Source organism: Sprattus sprattus (assembly GCF_963457725.1).
Source record: "Sprattus sprattus genome assembly, chromosome: 9".
NCBI classification, from domain to species: Eukaryota; Metazoa; Chordata; class Actinopteri; order Clupeiformes; family Clupeidae; genus Sprattus; species Sprattus sprattus.
In genome coordinates, this window is record NC_137928.1 from 357501 (window position 1) to 379200 (window position 21700).

Below are 21700 nucleotides of genomic sequence, written 5' to 3' on the forward strand. Positions count from 1 at the left end.
TTCAGTTTGGTGTCTAACACCTAGCTATGACAATATAGTTCATTTTGATATTTGTAGCATACTAAGTTCATTTCCTCAGTAATAAGTAGGACGCCCACACCAGATGTTATCTATATAGCACTGCTACGGCACAAATGCAGAAAGTATGTCATCTGACACAGCTGGTGTGTGCCCTTGTAGGAGGGGTTTGAGCAGTGGTGTAGTCCAGGGTATACGCATGTATACGGAGTATACTCACTTATTTTAGTCAGAATTGCGTATACCCACTTCTCAAAACAGGGCGTTTATCCTGTGCTGTATGGGGGTTGTTCTAAACATTTAGCCATAGCCTACATCTCCACTTCATTTATCAACTCGTTTTTCGACAGGGTAATTTAATGAAGGTTGGTGTCATAATTGAATGTTTCTCTGCTTGGTTAGGAAAGAGGAAACTTGTTTTGGCGGCTCAACTTCTCACGTCTGTCACGAGTGGAGATATTCGGTGTTACCAGCGCCTCCATTTCAAAGACACACGGTGATGAGAGGCTGAGGGGATCCTGTGGGAATCAGAAGACGGACACAAAGCAGGTGGGTGAAATATATCTATCGAAATTCATATTTAATCGGAAAAGACGTTTGTGAGTGTCGTAGGGCTATATGGGTAAGGATGAAACTGACGTATCTCGGCAAACTAGGAAGTAGGATAGCCTAATGATACCCTAGATTGATTCAATCTTATTTACAAATTCGCATGTGCAGCTCCGTATCTAATGGTAGCCGACTGGTAAATAGTTGTAGTAAAGCACACATGGGTTTTAACAAATACGCTGTAGTAGGCTACACTTCACTTCCTGAATCGTCTCTGGTTTTCGCCTCCTTTGAAGACAGTCGTGTTTGCTTCGGAAGGTCCCTAACTGAGTGAAAGGACTTGGACGCGATTCCACTATCGGGTCAGTGCGTGCTAATGTTATCAAGCACAGTAACAAAACCATTATCGTTTCTACCATCGGGCCGAAAGCTCCGCAGTATTGCCCTACGACCCGCCTATAGCATATAGCAGGGGTCTCAAGTAGAAATGATGAGGGGCCACAATTTTTTTTCCCAGTGACTTAAGGGGCCATTTATTGGGACCGTGTACGTCCGATAACGTATCATAACATAACGTTTGTATAACATTTACAACATTTTATAACATAACATTTCCTTTTTATTAAAAACTAAAATATTTCCTAAAATAAAAATATAATTTTAATTTGGGCATATATTAAAATAAATAGCGTAACTATTCCGGATATCGGCCGCTTTGTTAAGAAATCGCTATACTATGTCTATTTATAGATTAACGTTAGGTGTAAACTTACCCAAACCAACGGTTTTCGAGAGAGATGTTTGTCCTTTTCAACTTGTACGACTCATTTAACACAGTAAGAAACCGTATTTCAAAATATTTCTGTTAATGTTTACGGATACACGTTTTCGAGTAAGTTTTTAAATGAGTCGAATATCGTCACTCCCACTTTGTTCCACTTACCGCGTTGAATTCGTGATAATAAAATGCTTTTCCTCTTGCTTTGACATATCCTGGTTTAATTTCTGTACAAATGCCTTAGTCACAATATGTTTTGTCAAGAAAACGTTCATCTCAATAGTGTTATTTCAGTTTAATTAGGGTATTTTGTGGGCTTGCTTTGACCTGATTCAGTTGTAGGTGCAGTCTATTCACTTAAACCTGCACAAAACAAACATGGCGTGATTATGTATGTTATGTATTAAAAATTAAGACATCAATATAAGGGTATTGTAATTGTACTGTTGTTAGTGGAAATACAAACATTTTATCTAATTCAACTTTGTTTTAGGTAAACTGTAAACGCAACTACGGAAGGCGAACTTCTTCCGTCCAATTTCTCAACTAGTGCCTTTCATATTGACATGGGTCTAAACGACCAGAGTAATCGGATTTGATCTCTGTGAGCATCCGTACTTACATTATGTCATGGTATCTGTTTTGGCATTTGATATGACAGTTTAAAATGACAGTTAAACTTCATCTTGGAGAGAACTAATCCGACGGTACAATTTAAAGACCAAACGAAATATTCGTCGCGCCACTGAGTGTTCCACACTATTAGGTACACGCAAAAGTGCACTATAAAAAAACACTATTTCGCAAGCTTAAATTAGGTCTACAGAGTTAATTTTTTCCACAAGTAAAGCTTAAATGCCATATTTTTGTGGGAGATTACGTTTCTCTCCATTGGTGTCCGAAGTTGATCACGAGAGTGAATGTAAACATGACAACGAGGTATGGTGCTGATATTCGACTCCGTTCCGCTAACTAAATAAAACCAAACATAACCCTGTTTAAGATAAAAAAAACAAATAGCCTTCAGACAGCCCATTTTTGTGCTTTGTTTACCAAACTATTTCACATTTCTCACATGTCCCCTTTAATGGGAGAATTGGCCTCTGCTTTCTTTGGCCAATGCTTCAAACCTGGGCTGATATGGTGTGATTGCAGTGCTATCTGTTTATCGTTGCAACCCCCAGCCTCGTATTTTTTATAATTAAAAAAACTTTTCAAAACAGCTCGAGGGCCATTAATAGACACCCCGCGGGCCACAAAAGGCCTCTAGTGGAGTATGACTGGCATATAGTATCCTGCCTTGCGTTATACGAGTTCACAAGCGAGTTGAAAGTTCAAGTTGAGATAACATGTGAAGAAGTTCGGATTCTAGGTAACTACGACCTACAACAGAACAAGTTAAGAAAAGGCATTTATTGTAAACCGAAGTGAATGTTTGCTATCGTCTCAGATTAACTCAAATAAAGCATATCCCTCAAAGGGTAAACAGACTAGCCAGACTTCCTTATCCCTTAAAACTGACTCGTAGGACGGCGTCAAGCTATCCGACACTTTTCTTTAACCCTAAAAAATATTTATTTGGTTATTCACAGTTTTACGTATGTAGTGGATTAAACTATTACTTATTAATAGAAATCAGGAGTCGAGAGTCAAGGTTTGAAGAACACTGGAGCTGGGTTTATTGTTACCACGCACAAGGCAACAAGAGAAGGATTCCGGTCATCGTTCTAACTAGACACAGAATACAAACTGTTCTTATACCCATCAGAAATCCCAGAATAGTATGTAATTGTACCTCCACATATGAATTGTCTCTGACACTACCCAAATAGGGAAACAACCCCTTTTAGCCAGAGTCTGAGTGTCTGACTAGGTACAGCTGCCATTCTGCTAAATTTACATTTAAGTTATAGTAAGTAAAAACTCTCTGTCTATCCGTTAGGCCTAAAATACAATGAACTCTGAACTCTGCTTTACCAAATAGGGTACACTGGAGCACCCAAGAGCCACACTTATAAATGAAGAAAGAGGAGATGCTTGGTTTAACTTAAACTGATAATTCAGGCCAACACGAATAATACGAATAAAGGGAAAGTGATGAAGTTCGTTCGTGGAGTATGCCTTATAGCCTACAGTAGGGCCTATGTGTTTAGGTCGCTGGTTAGCTAAAGCTACATGTACATTTCATGGAGTGTGTGTGCGCGTGTTTTTTCAGATGTGAGCAGTGGTGTAGTCCAGGGTATATCCATGTATACGGAGTATACCCACTTATTTTAGTCAGAATTGCGTATACCCACTTCTCAAAACAGGGCGTTTATCCTGTGCTGTATGGGCTGCTTAAAAAAATTGCTAAATCAAAAGTATACCCACTTCTCCAGGGACCACTACACCACTGGATGTGAGGATGGAGTATCCAGAGCCCTCTGATCCAGATGGGGAAGAAGAGAAGGCCAGAGCCCCTAAAGGGAGTGTGTCTACTTCTGACAGGTCAGTCTTAATGGAGGACAGTGTGTGCAAAAGATAACTTCATATCTTAATACAATAAAAGCTGCATGTTCCTCATGTGTGGATGACATAGATGGACTCTGGTTCACAACCAAATCCTTTAATGTGAATACAGACAAGCAGAGGCAGGGGGAGGGGGGAATAATCACACTCCAGTTCATACCAGAAAAATGGACCACATGTGAAAACAGCCTAAGACAATAGTGTTGGTTTGACACAGTTCCACACAGTCATCATATATCATGTTTCTTTCATTTTCCCCAGACAGGTCTAAATAGCAGAAGAGAAGAAGATAAGAACACTTACATGAGGGGTTAGAAATGGGATTGCTTGCCATGAGGTCATTGAATGTGTGCCTAGACTGTGTCCGGTAGAACTATATGAGGGACCCCAGGTTAGGTTGACCCTTGTGTGAGGGACCCCAGAGATGGGTGAAGCACTAGTGTGTGTGTGTGTGTGTGTGTGTGTGTGTGTGTGTGTGTGTGTGTGTGTGAGGGACCCCAGAGATGGGTGAAGCACTATTGTGTGTGAGGGACCCAGAGATGGGTGAAGCACTAGTGTGTTTACTTAAACAGAATGATGTCTTTAGTTCATCCATGTCAATTTGAGCTAGAGCGTAACATAGCCAAGAGATAATGATCCAAGATAATCATAATGAAAACCTAAAAATGAAGGTGATGTGAGGGTTGGGGAGGCTAGAGAGGGGCAAAATGGATGTCGTAACAATTTGTATTAGTTAGCTTAAATTTTAATAGACAGGGTTCTTTTGAAATATGCCTGCTCTTGCAAAAAGAGACGCACACACAAATGAGCTAATTATTCAAAAATGTAATATTTTTAGATTAGATAAATTGAACAAGATCACACATTTCTGTTGTAAATGCAGTAAACTGAGCTTGTGTGTGTAGTGTACTGTGTGTGTAAGTAGTATACTGTGTGTGTGTGTGTAGAGTAGAGAGTCGGTGACCAGTGCGGTCCTCCTTCTCCTTGTGAGAGCACATTATGAGTGGGTCATGTTGTGTTAACAGCGTCCAGCAGGGGGCGTCAGGCACAAAGTCCAGGAAATCAGACGAGACAAAGAGGGACTCTGCTGCAGAACACAGGTGAGATCATGGATGACATTCTGTCAGGCAGTCACCATTTGTCTGAAACCTGGAACTAGTCATCTTTTTTTTTCCCAGTCCCTTTTTCCGAACTGTCCGTCAACATCCTGTAGTTATGATGTTATTTATTCTACAGTCCAATGCCTTTTAGACTTTTCTAAGTTGTCTGACATGCCTTGATGTTTTTGTACATTTCCCTTAACTAAAAACAAAAGGAATATCTGATTATATATTCTAGAAAGACCTCAGCAATAATATCATGTAAGTAAAAGGAATGTAGTAGAAAAGGTTTAATTTAAATCAAATGTAAACATACCCTACAAAAAATTTTAAATATCCCGGACGAGGGATATGGACTGACGGCAGTTAATGAGTGAAATAAACTCCACTGGCAAAACGTTCTGTCCTGGACCTTCTGGATCTGGGAGCAGCTTTTGATGCTGTCGATCATGATATCCTTATTGAAAGACTTGAAAATTGGTCCAGTCTACTTGTGTCGCCCTTACCCTAACCCTCACCTCTTGGTAGTGTCATTAGGACACTGTCATCAATTATCATAGCTATGCAGATGTGAATAGTACTCTAGGGTGCCTTAATAGTTGGTCAGTGGTTGTGAATAGTACTCTAGGATGCCTTAATAGTCGGTCAGTGGTTGTGAATAATACTCTAGGGTGCCTTAATAGTTGGTCAGTGGATGTGAATAGTACTCTAGGATGCCTTAATAGTCGGTCAGTGGTTGTGAATAATACTCTAGGGTGCCTTAATAGTCGGTCAGTGGTTGTGAATAGTATTTTGGTGCCTTAATAGTCGGTCAGTGGTTGGGAATAGTAAAAAGAAGGGTCAACACTGCAAATATTGACTTTTTGCATCCACTTCGTGTAATTGTCAATAAAAGCCTTTGACACTTATTAAATGCTTGTAATTATACTTCAGTCTTCCATAGTAACATCTGACAAAAATATCTAAAGACACTGAAGCAGCAAACTTTGTGAAAATGTATATTTGTGTCATTCTCAAAACATTTGGCCACGACTGTTCTGTTTGTTAGAATTTTTGTTTCATCTGCACATATTCACCTTTACAGTCCTTTAATTCAATTACTAGTTTGGACACCAGGTTACCTTAAAGACACCCCATAGCCTTTGTATCAGTACTGTTGTTAAAGTAAATATTCATATCTCTGATGAGAATGATTTGGTTCCACCTAGTGAGAATAATGGACATAAGATCAGAGAGTTCATGAAGGAACCCTGAAGATTGCTTAGGTGGTCTGTAGTGTTAAAATAACCACGTCTGATTCAGGCTTGAGAACAATGGCTAGATATTTAAAGGATGAAAATTCTCCTGAGTCAGTCTCAACAAAACTGATTGGAGAAAATAGCAACTATGCCTCCCCTCTTTTGTCCAGTTTAGCTGTTTGAACAAACTTGTAGGGTGGAGGACAAAATTCAACAAGAGTAGCAGTGTCATCATTCTTCAGCCAGGTTTCCACTAGAAACATAAAATGTTGGAGATGCATTCAGATGCATGTGGGTCAAGCAGTGTGCTAAAAAATCAGCCCCCACGACTAGAGTGAGGATAGGAGCGCAGATAAAATTGTCTTTGCCACGCTCTGCTAGCAGATAACGGAGACTAATTTCCCTCCGTGGGATATAGTTTTGATGGTGGTGGTGGTGGTGGTAAGGATAACGATGATAAGGGCAAGGTGGTTCTAGTGGTTAGCATTGCTAGTGGTTAGCATTGCTAGTGGTTAGTGTTGCAGCTTGGTAATGTTGTTGTCCTTAAAGATGTTCTAGGATGATGTTTATCTGTAACTGTTGTTGTCTGTCTGTTGTTGATCCAGATGGACACCAGAAGAGGCAAAACACAAATCCACTATGAAGAGGAAGTTTCAGCAGGTGATTGAGGGCGTCCCAAATCAGGGAGACCCCAGACTCCTCCATAAGATCTACACAGAGCTCTACATCACAGAGGGGGGAGGAGGAGAGGTCAACGATGAACATGAGGTCAGACAGATAGAGAGAGCATCCTGGAGGGAAGCAGCACAAGGCAGACCAATCAAATGCAGTGACCTCTTTGAAACCTTATCTGAACAAGAAAAACCCATCAGAAAAGTTACACCCTTATTGGAAGGTGATGGCAGGAGAAAAGGGTGGGCTGCCCCATTCAAATACATCAGAGACATTTTTAAACCCTCACGCAGACAACGCAAACCCACAAACACACACAAACCCATCAGAGTGTTGACAAAGGGAGTGGCTGGCATAGGAAAAACAGTCTCTGTGCAGAAGTTCGTTCTAGACTGGGCTGAAGGAAAAGCCAATCAAGATGTCCACTTCATATTTCCTCTCCCTTTCCGAGAGCTGAACCTGATGAAGGAGAAAGAACTTAGTCTGGTGGAGCTTATTCAGCATTTTTTTCCTCAAATTAAAGTTCCGAGGATCTTCACCGGTTCAGAGCTGAGAGTCATGTTCATCTTTGATGGTCTGGATGAGTGTCGACTTCCTCTAGATTTCAACTCCAACCCAAGGTGTTGTGATGTGACAGAGCCAGCCTCAGTGGACGTGCTGCTGACAAACCTCATCAAGGGGAATCTGCTTCCCTCTGCTCTCCTCTGGATCACCACCCGACCAGCAGCAGCCAATCAGATCCCTGCTGAGTATGTGGACCGCGTGACAGAAATTAGGGGATTCAATAACCCAGAGAAAGAAGAGTACTTTAGGAAGAGAATCAGTGATGAGAACCTGGCTGACAGAACCATCACACACCTGAAGTCATCCAGGAGCCTTTACATCATGTGCCACATTCCAGTCTTCTGCTGGATTGCTGCTACTGTTGTAGAGAGAATATTGAGTGAAACAGGGAGAGGAGAGATCCCCAGGACTCTGACTCAAATGTACACACACTTCCTGATCGTTCAGACAAGCACCAAAAAAGAAAAGTACACAGAGAGGACAGAGACAGACGAAGAGATGATTTTCAAACTGGGGAAACTGGCTTTCCAACAGCTGGAGAAGGGCAATCTGATCTTCTATGGGGAAGACCTGAGAGAGTGTGGCATTGATGTTACAGAGGCATCAGTGTACTCAGGAGTGTGTACTCAGATCTTCAGAGAGGAGGCTGGGCTGTACCAGGGAAAGGTGTTCAGCTTTGTGCATCTGAGCATTCAGGAGTTTCTTGCAGCTTTATATGTGTTCCTGTGCTTCAGCAACAAAGAAAGAAACATGCCTGACCAACAGCAAACCTCTCAGCTCTCTGCTCTGTTCAGAGCTGCAACACTCCATGACCTACACAAGACTGCAGTGGATCTGGCCTTACAGAGTGAGAACGGACATCTGGACCTTTTCCTCCGCTTCCTTCTGGGCCTCTCACTGGAGACCAATCAGAATCTCTTAAGTCACCTTCTGCCCCAGACAAGAAGCCTATCACAGAGCTCAGAGCAAACAGTCCAGTGTGTCAAACAGAAGATCAGAGATCAAAATGATGTTTCAAGCAGAAGGATCAACCTGTTCTACTGTCTGAATGAGCTGAATCACCATGCTGTAGTGGAGGTCATTGACAGGAGATCAGGAACTCTGTCTGTAGATGTGCTCATACCAGGAGAGTGGGAGACTAGGAGATTGGAGTTTAAGATTCCAGAAGAGCTGCTAGATGAGTTTGACCTGCAGAAGTACATAAAGACACCAGAGGAGGATCTGACTGAACTCCTCAGTCCTGATGATGTTCTGCAGAGGCTGGTGCCAGTGGTCACATCAGCTTTGTAAGTAAACCTGTAATATGTGACTGTGTGTGTGTGTGTGTGTGTGTTTGTTTATATGTGAGGGTGTTTATGTGTTTGGGTGGGGGGGGGGGGGGGTTTGCTGTGATGCATGAAGTAAAGTGTGTGTGAGTGAATGTGTGTGTGGCATCCTATGTGAAATATGGAGTGTGTGTGTGTCTGAACACTATGACAGATGTAATCCAAGTGTGTTTCTCACCATTTCATGTGTGCTGGAGTAAGGTTTGTGTGTTTGTGGTGCACCCGTTGACATTAGTGTGTTTGTGTATTGCACCCTTTGATGTGTGTGTGTGTGTGTGTGGTGCACCCGTACACTACACTACACTACACTACACTACACTATGCTGATAAGTCATATTACACTACACTACACTACACTATGCTGATCCATCATATTACACTACACTACACTACACTATGCTGATCCATCATATTACACTACACTACACTATGCTGATAAGTCATATTACACTACACTACACTACACTATGCTGATAAGTCATATTACACTACACTACACTACACTATGCTGATAAGTCATATTACACTACACTACACTACACTATGCTGATATATCATATTACACTACACTACTCTACGCTATGCTGATCCATCATATTACACTACACTACACTATGCTGATATATCATATTACACTACACTACTCTACACTATGCTGATACATCATATTACACTATACTACACTATGCTGGTACATCATATTACACTATACTACACTATGCTGGTACATCATATTACACTACACTATGCTGATGCATCATATTACACTATACTACACTATGCTGATACATCATATTACACTACACTACACTATGCTGATACACCATCATAATCATTAATTTACTCTCGTAACCTCATATCCAGCCACGCTGCTAACTTCTTTGTTGGAGCACATGCAAGTTGTAAAGTAGCCATATGTTGTGAACATTCATTTAAGTGATATTTTCCTTTGCTATCCTCCACCTCCTGTTGCCTATAGAAGATACACTATGCTATACAAAATACACACACAATAATCAAGTTAAACTGGCTTCAGTTACTTCTCTTACAAAGTGAAGACCATTGTGTGTGAGAGCTGTGCATTACTCTTTGAGTGTGTGAGCTGTGAGTTTCAAGTTTCAAGTTTATTTATTCATACATACATACATACATACATACATACATGCATGCATGCATGAATGGGTCCCCCAAAATAAGCTATTGAAAGTGGTGACTTTGTAGTGCCTGTCTGTGTCCTACCCAAAATAAGAACTGGCCTCAGATTTCATGTGGAAACACCACTGTTATCCTATTATATAACAGACCTCTATTTATGCTCTGAAGTTAGTTGCTGTCGCATGATTTAACAAAGGACTCGATGAAAAGCCGGTCTGATGGGAAGAGTGTCGGTTTATTCTCCGTATTCTATGCAGCAGACCTGAAGCACACACAACACACTATGATGGAGAGAGAAGGAGGGATGGTTAGGAGATGTTGTACATAGTATTTGAAGGAAGGAAATACAACTGAATGAATAAGCATTTGAACACACAGCATGGAATTAAATTACAGGAATGTCATGTGTTCGATGCATGCAGCAGCTCAGCTAACCTCGGCGCTTCTTCTCTTACTATCCAAGGTAAACTCCTCAAAAGTGATCTCAACCACTCACTGTGTGAAGCAATTTGCCTTTATTGTGTGTTGTCGATCAAGTTATCTTCTGTCCCTTCGTTTGAAGCATACATTTCAGCTCCGGCATTGGTCTCCCATTATTGATCACTTCACGTTTGGATTGAAAGTCCAGTTTTGAGAAATGTTTTGTCGTAACGGTGTTAATTATCGGAGGGCGTGTGTTATCCGCAAGCGTTCGCGTTGTTGTGATAACCCATTATTAAAGGTAATCATATTATTCTGAACGTCATCATCAGCTAAATTGGATGGAAATCGAGATTATTTATAAAGTGAAACTCGTTTTACACAATGAAACGAATGGCACTAACAAAATCGCTGAATTTGCTGATCTGACAAAGCCACATTGAAAGAACAGAGGGGAGGCAAACACTACTTCTGCCTCAATGAAGAGGGCTGAAATTGTAAGATTATATAGCTAAGCTAGCATAGCTATGTCAGTTATATACAACATAGTGTTGCCACTTGTCCAGGTTTTACCGGGATTGTCCTTCTTTTCTGTAGCCTGTCCCGGAAAATGTCTAAAATCTCCCGGGACACTGAATGTTTTTAATCCAATTTAGCTGATGATGATGTTCAGAGTCAGACAGGTTCAGAGGCTGGTAGTCCGTCTTGGTCACAGGCTACAGCTAGAACGTCTTGTGCACCTCTAGCCCATCCTTTCTTGCAAGCAGGGAAAAATGAAATGATTTTGTATCCTCCCGGGGAAAGCAGACATGCTTATTTTTCTGCACATCAATTCTTGATGATCCATACAATTGATGGTTGCAGACTTGATGGTAATTGCCACTGCACGTTTCATTTTTGGCAGCTCAGTTCATATACCCTTTTAAAAAAAAGGAAGGAGCATTGGTATTTCTAGGAACATGTTTAAATTTGTTATGTAAGTTTTATTTTATCTTAATTTCTACATAAGAATGTCAGTTTCAGAGAGGAATACGTAGAAATGTTTTTGGTTATTTACCAAGTGCAAATGTGTATATCTACTGTATATGGTGTGTACAGCATTATAGAACATTATATAAAAGAAAATTAAGGTAAATAAACCTGTTTGTGCTCCTTTTTTTCACCCCTTGCCCAATAAGAATCGATAACAGAACCGACTGTGTGTGTGTGTATGTGTGTGTGTGTGTGTGTGTGTGTGTGTGTGCCACACATTTAGTTTGTTTGTGTTTGTGTATGCAGTGTCCTCTGTGGAGTGAAGTCTGAAGTGAAGTAAGAACCCTGTGATGGGTCAGGTGCGTGCCTGTGTCTGTGTGTGTGTGTGTGTGTGTGTGTGTGTGTGTGTGTGTGTGTGTGTGTGTGTGTGTATGCTTGTGTTTATTTTGGTCACCCTGCAGTGAATGTGTTGGTGTGTTTGATGCAGTGTAATTTCTGAGGTACTGTGTGTGTGTGTGTGTGTGTGATGCAGTGTAATGAGTGAGGAACGAGGGGTGTGTTCCTGTCCTGCTCTGTATGTGTGTGTGTGTGTGTGTGTGTGTGTGTGTGATACAGTGTAATGAGGGAGGAACGAGGGGTGTGTGTGTGTGTGTGTGTGTGTGTGTGTGTGTGTGTGTGTGTGTGTGTGTGTGTGTGTGATACAGTGTAATGAGTGAGGAACGAGGGGTGTGTGCCTGTCCTGCTCTGTGTGTGTGTGTGTGTGATACAGTGTAATGAGGGAGGAACGAGGGGTGTGTGCCTGTCTTGTTCTGTGTGTGTGTGTGTGTTTGTGTGTTTGGTCCCCACTACAATGAGTGTGTAATTGTTGCTGTCTGTCATACAATATACTGAGTGAGGTACAGAGTGTGTATGTGTGTGTGTTTGGGTCACCCTGCAATGAGTGTGTGTGTGTGTGTGTGTTTGTTGGTGGGTGTGTGTGTGTTATACAGTCTAATGACTGAGGTACGGTAACTGTGCTTGGGTCACCCTTCAGTGAGTGTGTGTGTGTTTGTTGGTGGGTGTGTGAGAGACAGTGAAATTACAGAGGTGTGTGTGTTTGGTCCCATTGCAATGAGTGTGCGTACGTGACGGCCACTGGGCCTTTTCTGTGTGATTGCTTATTGTTTGCTCCTCCAGAGCTTGTCTATTCTTGTTCCAGGGTCCGGTGTGCTGGGGGGATGTGAAGCCAGGGTGCTCGCTTCTAAGGATCACGAATGTGTTGAGTAATGGAGTGAAGGTGTTGGTGTTAACCTGGGACACTTTAATAAGGGTGTTGGGAGCACTTGGTTGTGTTGTTAATGGTACTAGTGCAGTGCCTGTAGGGGGTAACATCTATGACGACGACTGTTCTATGACTATGACATCATTCACAAAAAAGTGTCCCGATGTATCTGTTGTAATTCGTTTGTACTTTGTTTTCTCATTATTGCAATATTATAAACCTCAGTCTGCATTTACCCTGGCTGGGAGAGGCTGTCATTCGGAAGATACTGTGTGTGATCGCCTTTGCTCTGTGTTCATTAAACCTGTCGGAGTGTATGAATAAAAGGCTAGGTGCCAATCAAAATCACAACGCAAGAGTGGAGTACTACATCGCTACAACGGTGACATGGGTTTGCACCGTAGGCTACGGCAAACGGTAAAATACAAATATCTCGCGAACTATGAATTCAAAAATCTTCAACATCAAGGATGCACAGGTTCATGACATGCGTAAGCTACATTACTTTGAAACTTAATATAAAGAAGCTTAAAAATAAACGAATAGATCAAATCAATCACTGTCTTAAGATTACCTGAGCAAAAGTCTGTATCTGTTCACCAAGAAGAATTTGAATGCGGACCTCCTCGTATCCAACAGTATTCTGAACTTTGAGTGAAGGCAGGATAGTTACTATGCGTATATTGTTTGATTGTGACGTCACTACCCATAGTGCCGATGGGACGGGAAACGATAACCCATTGTTTCCTACGGGAAACGGTAAAATACAAATATCTCGCGAACTATAAATTCAAAAATCTTCAAAATCAAGGATGCACAGGTTCATGACATGCGTAAGCTACATGCAAAATCTCATAACTAACGGAACTACCGTCAGGGAGATACACCCTAGACAGACACACAGAGTTCCTGGATTTATAGATAGATGATTGATATTTTTTTTGTTATGTAAAGAATTGTAGGTTACTTGGATTTGTGGGTCCTAGGCTGGGCCTGTGGTTGACATTTGAACCTTACTGAGTTACCCAATGCAAGTATGTGAAGATTACTGTAGAATAATCTGGGCCCTGTTCGGCGTACAACTGAAGCTAAGATAATTAATTTAGCTCGCGACATGAGATAATATAGCTTGCTAAATGAGATCAGGCCAAGCCGGTCTGGTCTCCAAGATATTTTTTACACCAAAACCATGATTTTTTTTTTTTGGTACAATCGTCTAAACTCTAAGAAAAAGACTTATTTTTTTCTCCGCTAAGGCAGGATATGACCATGAACGCGTTATGAAGAATTCAAGACCATAATCATGTCAAAATTCAACACTTCCGCGGCTGCGACAGCAATATAAGAAACTGTCTATAGGCTGTCTAATACGTGATATCTTTTCCTTGGTCAGATATGTGACTTTGGTGTCACGGTTAGAGCTCATGGTTTGCATGCAACAGATCGCTGGTTCGACCCCCCTCGCCTCCTCCTTATTAATTGTTGTTTTACATCTCCTTGTAAATCGCTTTGAATAAAACCGTCTGCTTAATGACTAAATGTATTAATAAGAAATTCAATAAATTGAAGCAATGAAAATAAATTGTGTTTATTTCTCGCTTCTTATCATGCATCCACCTTAATCATTTTCTACAAAAATGATTGTCTACTACACCATAGCATGAGTACTTTATTTACTACTGCACAAAACTAGACACGTTTGCAAAACTAGACGTTTGCAATGATGTAAGTTGCATTTGTTGATGACGTATGGTTAATAACATCGTCATTGTAGAAGGGACATGATAAAATCTTTTTCGCCGATATCTCCGTAAGGGAGATGGGTTGTGTGCTCAAATTTCCTGGGATCAAAGACGTTATGCATCCACTCGCAAAAAAGCGCAAGACATTCAATGTTCGTCTGTGGTGTTTGAATGAATGACTCGAGAAGGTCTTGCAAATTAATTATTCCTTGTCGGCTGAATCGGTAGCGCTCCTACAAGAACTGTGGGATCCCTCCTTTTGCCGGGGGGTGTGGCAAACTTAATCCAGGTACTCTTATTAATTAATTACCATGGTTATTTATCGGAAGTTGCTTCGCCGAACTCGATAAAGGGGCGTTGTCTTTTTTTTGCCTGGAATTTAGCGCGCTAAACCGCTTAGCGAGTGTCACCGAACAGTACCCTGGTGTTTGGTGAACAGGACTGTGAATTTGTTGGTTTGTTAAAAGTAGGTTGAATTGTCATGTATACACCTATATTAAAATCCTAGGGGATTTTTCTAATGGGGGGGGATGTGACGGCCACTGGGCCTTTTCTGTGTGATTGCTTATTGTCTGCTCCTCCAGCGCTGGTATTCAGGTGTGCAGGTGGGCGGAGACGTGGCCTTTATGAGAGCAGATACCGTGACCTGCAGTGGCTGGTTGAGAACGAGCCGAATAACTGTACCGCTGTCCTTTTGATGAATAAATACCGCCGTTCAAACACAAAGTCGCTTGCCTCTGCCTCCCTTATTGTTTTGGCACCCTAGGCCTTAACACACATATGTACCAAATCCCATACATTCTAGCATGTTTTTAACCTATTAAGTATTTTAACATTTTAACCATCAAATTAACTTCTTAATTTTTTTTTTTTTTTTAACATGAATTCTTATTCACAATACAATGAATTAGACTTCGGCCTCTACATCAACGTTTGCATGTTGGTAATGTCTTGATTTCCACTGCTGCGAAAAGCAAATTCATATCATTCCGCATGTATTCCGGTCATTTAACGTAACGGAAGTCAGAATGTCAAATTAAGAGAATGGATTTCAAAACAAGAGTATACCGCGGTTGAAACGGTATAGCCAAATCTCTCCCGGTAGACACATTTCTACCGTTACACGTATATATCGTCATACCGCCCAGCCCTAGTGTGTGTGTTTGTTTGGGTCCCACTGCAATGAGTGTGTGTTCATGTGTGTGATACAGTGTACTGAAGGAAGTGCAGTCTGTGTGCTGAAGTTCAGCATCTCTCAGACCTCCTCTGTTGTGTGTGTGTGTGTGTGTGTGTGTGTGTGTGTGTGTGTGGTGATCTCTGTGGGGGGTGTGTGTGTGTGCTGGGCTTGAGACTAACTTTTTGGCTTAGGGGCACTGTGCTCCTAAGCCAGAAAAATTGGGAGCACCAGCAAATATCTAGGCGCACCACTATAAAAAGTTGGCCAAACGAAGTAATACTACTATCGATCAATGTTAACAACCCGGAATAGGATGTTTGAACAGATTATAAAAGGAAAGGCATGACCTTGCTTAGGCCTACATTGATAGGTGGAAAATAATTGCATGGTATTTTAGGTGATTTAGATGGTAGGGGAAGCAGGGCAAATCACACTATTTGTTCTAACCAAATTCTTTTATATTAAGAAAAAATAACAACGTTCAGTCAGTTAATTAGACAGAGAAGAGATGCTGAACTCGAATTTTTGAATCTCGTTCAGTAAAAAGAACAAATCTTTTTTCGAGTCATTCGTTCATTTGCTCGACATTTTATAGCGAATTCCCTGGCCTAAATACGTCCACTACAAACACATGTCATATTATCATGTAGGTTACTGCATGTATCATGAAACTTTGGATGAAATTGTCATTTATTATCACATTAGCATTTAATTATCACGGCAAACAATTACACTGCACTGATCTGTAAGTAAAGTATAAAAAAGTTAAAATAACGAACCCTGTAATTATTTCTTATGAACGAATATCATTCACATCTTACTAAACCTAGTCACGCGAAAGTGAACAAGGTTAATACTGTAAGTCCTTTCTGTTTCCTCTTCTGAGCCTATGCAGGTTACGTGAACAATTATCCAAAGACCCGTATCAGAAGACCCAGTCAAAATGAACGAAACATTTTGGTTTTCTCTAGCTTATAGCTTATAGCTTATAACTTCGGTTTTCTCTAGTTTTCTCTAGCTTCCCATGTTGAGCCTATGCAGATCACGTGAAAAATTATCCAAAGACTTGCATCCGGCAGATGAACTAATCGTTCACCTCCCGACCGTGTCTTTGGATCAATTACGAATGAGGGGGACGTGTGAGAGCATATCAGCAGTGTTGTGCACGTTCACACCTCTCATGAACTAGTTCAAAGTTCCCTTCATACAAGTAAATATGAATCGTTCACGTTCATAGTTCACCATTTAAATTCTGAACTCGTTCTGCATCTCTTCTCTGTCTAATTAACTGACTGAACGTTGTTGTTTTTGCCCTGCTTCCCCTACCATCTAAATCACCTAAAATACCATGTGTTTGTTATAGTTTAGCTTGCTCATAATTGTTAAGAGCACTGTCACTTAAACAGTTCATTTTTTTTAAAATAATTGCCAATTTTCCAAGAGGACATAGTTTGCACAGAAAGGTATGATTTACCGTCAGAAACTATCAGATACAACCCTAACAAACACATATGGACAAGGTAGGCTAAAGTCAAACTTACGTATAGGCTACATGGACGCACACAACTTCAACAAAGTGCAACGTTCAATTTTGTGAAAATTTTCCCAAAGTTAACTGCCACCATGTAAATAAGCCGTGAAGAGAAATCAAAACACTATCACATGACCAACGCAATTTAACAAATATTTACTAAGGCCTTTTTAACATGTACTGAGCAATGACAGGTTGCAAGCATTCGATTTAGACAGCGTTTTTCCTCAGTAGAAGGAAAACATTCCTGCTTATTTCTATAGGCGCACGCGTGCGACCATGATTTCAAATCAAGTCTTACGCCCAAAATTCCAGTCGTATGTGCGACCAGATCAGTCGCACTGTCAAGCCCTGGTGTGTGTGTGCATATGTTTGTATTAGTTTGGGGATGGGTGAGCTACTGTTTGAGTGTGTGTGTGTGTGTGTGTGTGCAACACACCACCACTAACCCCTGAACCCTGTAGGACACTGGACCCGTCTGTTGTTCAGGTGTATCATGTTGCTTCTCCCAGGCTGAATGGATGTACCCTGACAGAGAAGAGCTGTTCCTATCTGACCTCTGTGTGTGTGTATGCTTAGTCCATGATGTGTGTGTGTGTGTGTCTGTGTCTGTGTGTGTGTGTGTGTCTGTGTCTGTGTCTGTGTCTGTGTCTGTGTCTGTGGTTTGTGTGTGTGTTTGTGTGTGAATGGTGCCATCAGTCCCTCAGTCTCTACATCAGAGGTCATGCAGGTGAGACAGCAGAAGTTCCTGTGGAAATCTCTACTGTATTGATTTTATAGCTGATCAGGTGAACACATATTATTTCAGAAGTAGAAAGTTCCCAGGTTGGGTTTACCGTTGTGTTTAACCCAGCATACTGTATGTCTTGTGAGCTACTCTTTTCTGTTGAACCCAGCATACTGTATGTCTTGTGAGCTACTGCTTACTGTTGAACCCAGCATACTGTATGTCTTGTGAGCTACTGCTTACTGTTGAACCCAGCATACTGTATGTCTTGTGAGCTACTGCTTACTGTTGAACCCAGCATATGTCTTGTGAGCTACTGCTTACTGGTGAACCCAGCATACTGTATGTCTTGTGAGCTACTGCTTACTGTTGAACCCAGCATATGTCTTGTGAGCTACTGCTTACTGGTGAACCCAGCATACTGTATGTCTTGTGAGCTACTGCTTACTGTTGAACCCTCTTTCTCATCAAAACTGCAAACTGGAGGAACTTCAGTAAGCATCATTTCATGTAGTGTGTGTGTAGGAATGGGGGGGGGGGGGGGGGGGGGGTGGTTGTGAAATAAGTGAAACACTTGTATGTATGTTGGTTTTAGTTCCTTTGGTGAGCTTCAGGAGCATATAGTGTGTTTGTGTGTGTGTGTGTGTGTGGGGGGGGGGGTGATAGTTTTGGGGTAAGTGAAATACTAATAATAATATGAAGGTATTTTTGTGTGTGTTGGGGTGGGGGGAACGGGGGTGTGTGTGTGTGTGTGTGTGTGTGTTAGGACCACATGGCTCGATGTGGAGGTAACATAAAATGGGGAGACCACACAGAGTAAAGGTTTAAATCAAAAGATAATTTATTAACTGAGTAAATGAAAATACTTACAAAAGTCAGTGAATGAGAGGCAAGAGAAAGTAAAGTTCAATGTCGTGCAGATCAGTATAGTGTATGTGTAGTGGTAGATGGCCAAAAGAGTAAGCTCCGGGGAAAAGTCTGGCAGACCTGTGCCAAAGAGTCCATCTGAGAAAGACGCCGCCCCCAAGCTCACATCAGGAACTCTTTTTATTCTGTCCCGCCAATCATCTGCCATCTAGCCACATATGCCAGACAAGACGGCTCCCCCTGTGAATCGGAGGGACAGGACAGCCAACAGGGTTTTAATGCGGCACACCCAGCATGGCCAAGCTGGGCATGACAGTGTGTGTTTGTGTATCCCTGATTGTGTGTGTGTGTGTGTGTGTGTGTGTGTGTGTGAGTGTTTGTATCCCTGAGTGTGTGTGGGGAAATAGAGGAATGATGATTAATATTCAGATGTATCATGATGTTTCTCCCAGGCTGGAGAGCTGTAACCTGACAAAGAAGAGCTGTTCCTATCTGGCCTCTGCCCTGACCTCACACTCCTCAAGTCTCACACAGCTGAACCTGGATGGCAATAAGCTGATGGGAGAGTCAGGAGTGAAACACTTATGTTCTGCTCTTTCTCATCAAAACTGCAAACTGAAGGAACTAACGTAAGCATCATTTCATGTAGTGTGTGTGTGTGTGTGTGTGGGGGGGGGGGGTGTAGTGTTGGGGTAAGTGAAATACTAATAATAATATGAAGGTATTTTTGTGTGTGTTGGGGTGGGGGTATGGGGGTGTGTATGTGTGTGTGTGTGTGTGTATGTGTATCCCTGATTGTGTTTTTTGTATCCCTGGGTGTGTGTGTGTGTGTTTGTATCCCTGGGTGTGTGTGGGGAAATAGAGGAATGATGATTAATGTTCAGATGTATCATGATGTTTCTCCCAGACTGCAGAGCTGTAACCTGACAGAGACGAGCTGTTCCTATCTGGCCTCTGCCCTGACCTCACACTCCTCAAGTCTCACACAGCTGCACCTGGAGGGCAATTACCAGCTGGGAGACTCAGGAGTGAAACACTTATGTTCTGCTCTTTCTCATCAAAACTGCAAACTGAAGGAACTAACGTAAGCATAATTTCATGTAGTGTGTGTGTGGCGATGGGGGAGGGGGGGGGGGTAGTGTGGGGTTAGTGAAACACTTGTATGTATGTTGGTTTTAGTTCCTTTGGTGAGCTTCAGGAGCATCTATTGTGTGTGTGTGTGTGTGTGTGTATGTGTATCCCTGATTGTGTGTGTGTGTGTGTTTTTTGTATCCCTGTGTGTGAGTGTGTGTGTGTGTGTATCCCTGATTGTGTGTGTGTGTGTGTTTTTTGTATCCCTGAGTGTGTGTGGGGAAATAGAGGATTAGATTAGATTAGATTAGATTCAACTTTATTGTCATTATACAGAGTACAAGTACTGAGATAACGAAATGCAGTTTAGCATCTAACCAGTAAGTGCAAATAGCAATAAAAGTGCAGAGTATGTGCAAATGTAGGGTGGACTAAGTGAATAAATATGATATGTACAGTAAGAGTTAGAATATGACACAGAATTGTAATATAAACAGAAATTGAATAGCAGCAATTGAGCTAAGAGTGAGGTATGATAAGTATATAAAGTGCAGGTGAAAGTAAACTGATGGTAACAAGTGAAATCAAGAGAATGAGGTAGTAAAGTACAATCAATACAGGTAATACAGTGAAGTGGATACAGTTATAAAAAGACATTAAGGTGCAAATGTTCAGTGGCTGGAGGAGGGTGTGTGGCAGTCAAGCCAGGTATAGGGGGGGAGGAATGAGGTGTAGTGCAAATGATCAGTGGCTGGAGGAGGGTGTGTGGCAGTCAAGCCAGGGTGGGGGGAGGGGTGAAGTTAAGTATAGTGCAAATGTACAATGGCTAGAGGAGGGTGAGTGGCAGTCAGCCAGGGTGGGGGGGGGGGGGGAAGTAGGTATAGTGCAAGAGTTCAGTTGTTGGAGGGGGGGGGGGGGGGGGGGGGGGGGGGACAGTTACAGGGGGAGGTGTGAGAAGGGGTGGGGGGGCTACCCCCGTGGAGCAGAGTTCAGCAGGGTGACAGCCGCAGGGATGAAGCTGTTCTTGAACCTGCTGGTACGGGAACGGAGGACCCTGTAGCGCCTCCCAGAAGGGAGGAGGGCAAACAGACTGTTGTTGGGGTGTGAGCTGTCCTTGATGATGCTGCGTGCCCTCCGCAGACATCTCTTGCTCTGGACAGCCTCAATTGTGGGGAGAGTGGAACCAGTGATGCGTTGGGCAGTTTTCACCACCCTCTGCAGTCTTTTGCGGTCGGCAACAGAGCATTGGTGATTAATATTCAGGTGTATCATGATGTTTCTCCCAGACTGCAGAGCTGTAACCTGACAGAGAAGAGCTGTTCCTATCTGGCCTCTGCCCTGACCTCACACTCCTCAAGTCTCACACAGCTGCACCTGAGTAATAATACGCTGCTGGGAGACTCAGGAGTGAAACACTTATGTTCTGCTCTTTCTCATCAAGACTGCAAACTGAAGGAACTAACGTGAGCATAATTTCATGTAGTGTGTGTGTGGGGATGGGGGGGGGGGGGGGGGGGGGGGTAGTGTGGGGGTTAGTGAAACACTTGTATGTATGTTGGTTTTAGTTCCTTTGGTGAGCTTCAGGAGCATCTATTGTGTGTGTGTGTTTGTGTGTATGTGTATCCCTGATTGTGTGTGTGTGTGTGTTTTTTGTATCCCTGTGTGTGTGTGTGTGTGTATGTGTATCCCTGATTGTGTGTGTGTGTGTGTTTTTTGTATCCCTGATTGTGTGTGTGTGTGTGTGTGTATCCCTGAGTGTGTGTGTGGGGAAATAGAGGAATGATGATTAATATTCAGATGTATCATGGTGTTTCTCCCAGACTGCAGAGCTGTGACCTGACAGAGAAGAGTTGTTCCTATCTGGCCTCTGCCCTGACCTCACACTCCTCAAGTCTCACTCAGCTGAACCTGAGTAACAATACGCTGCTGGGAGACTCAGGAGTGAAACACTTATGTTCTGCTCTTTCTCATCAAAACTGCAAACTGGAGGAACTTCTGTAAGCTTCATATCATGTAGTGTGTGTG

At 42.2% G+C, this 21700-nt stretch overlaps 1 protein-coding gene across 1 annotated transcript in view; it reads left to right on the plus strand.

Annotated features, from left to right (window-relative positions):
* Positions 1–3749: 3749 nt before the first annotated feature.
* Positions 3750–21700, plus strand: part of LOC308369928 (NACHT, LRR and PYD domains-containing protein 1 homolog) — a gene marked incomplete at both ends in the record, with an annotated part of 31836 nt that continues 13885 nt past the window's right edge. The window contains 4 exons of the mRNA XM_080844490.1: positions 3750–3832; positions 4879–4953; positions 6797–7105; positions 7193–8713. Of these exons, the coding sequence (XP_080700616.1) occupies positions 3750–3832; positions 4879–4953; positions 6797–7105; positions 7193–8713 (1988 nt within the window). The remainder of the gene's footprint in view (positions 3833–4878; positions 4954–6796; positions 7106–7192; positions 8714–21700) is intronic.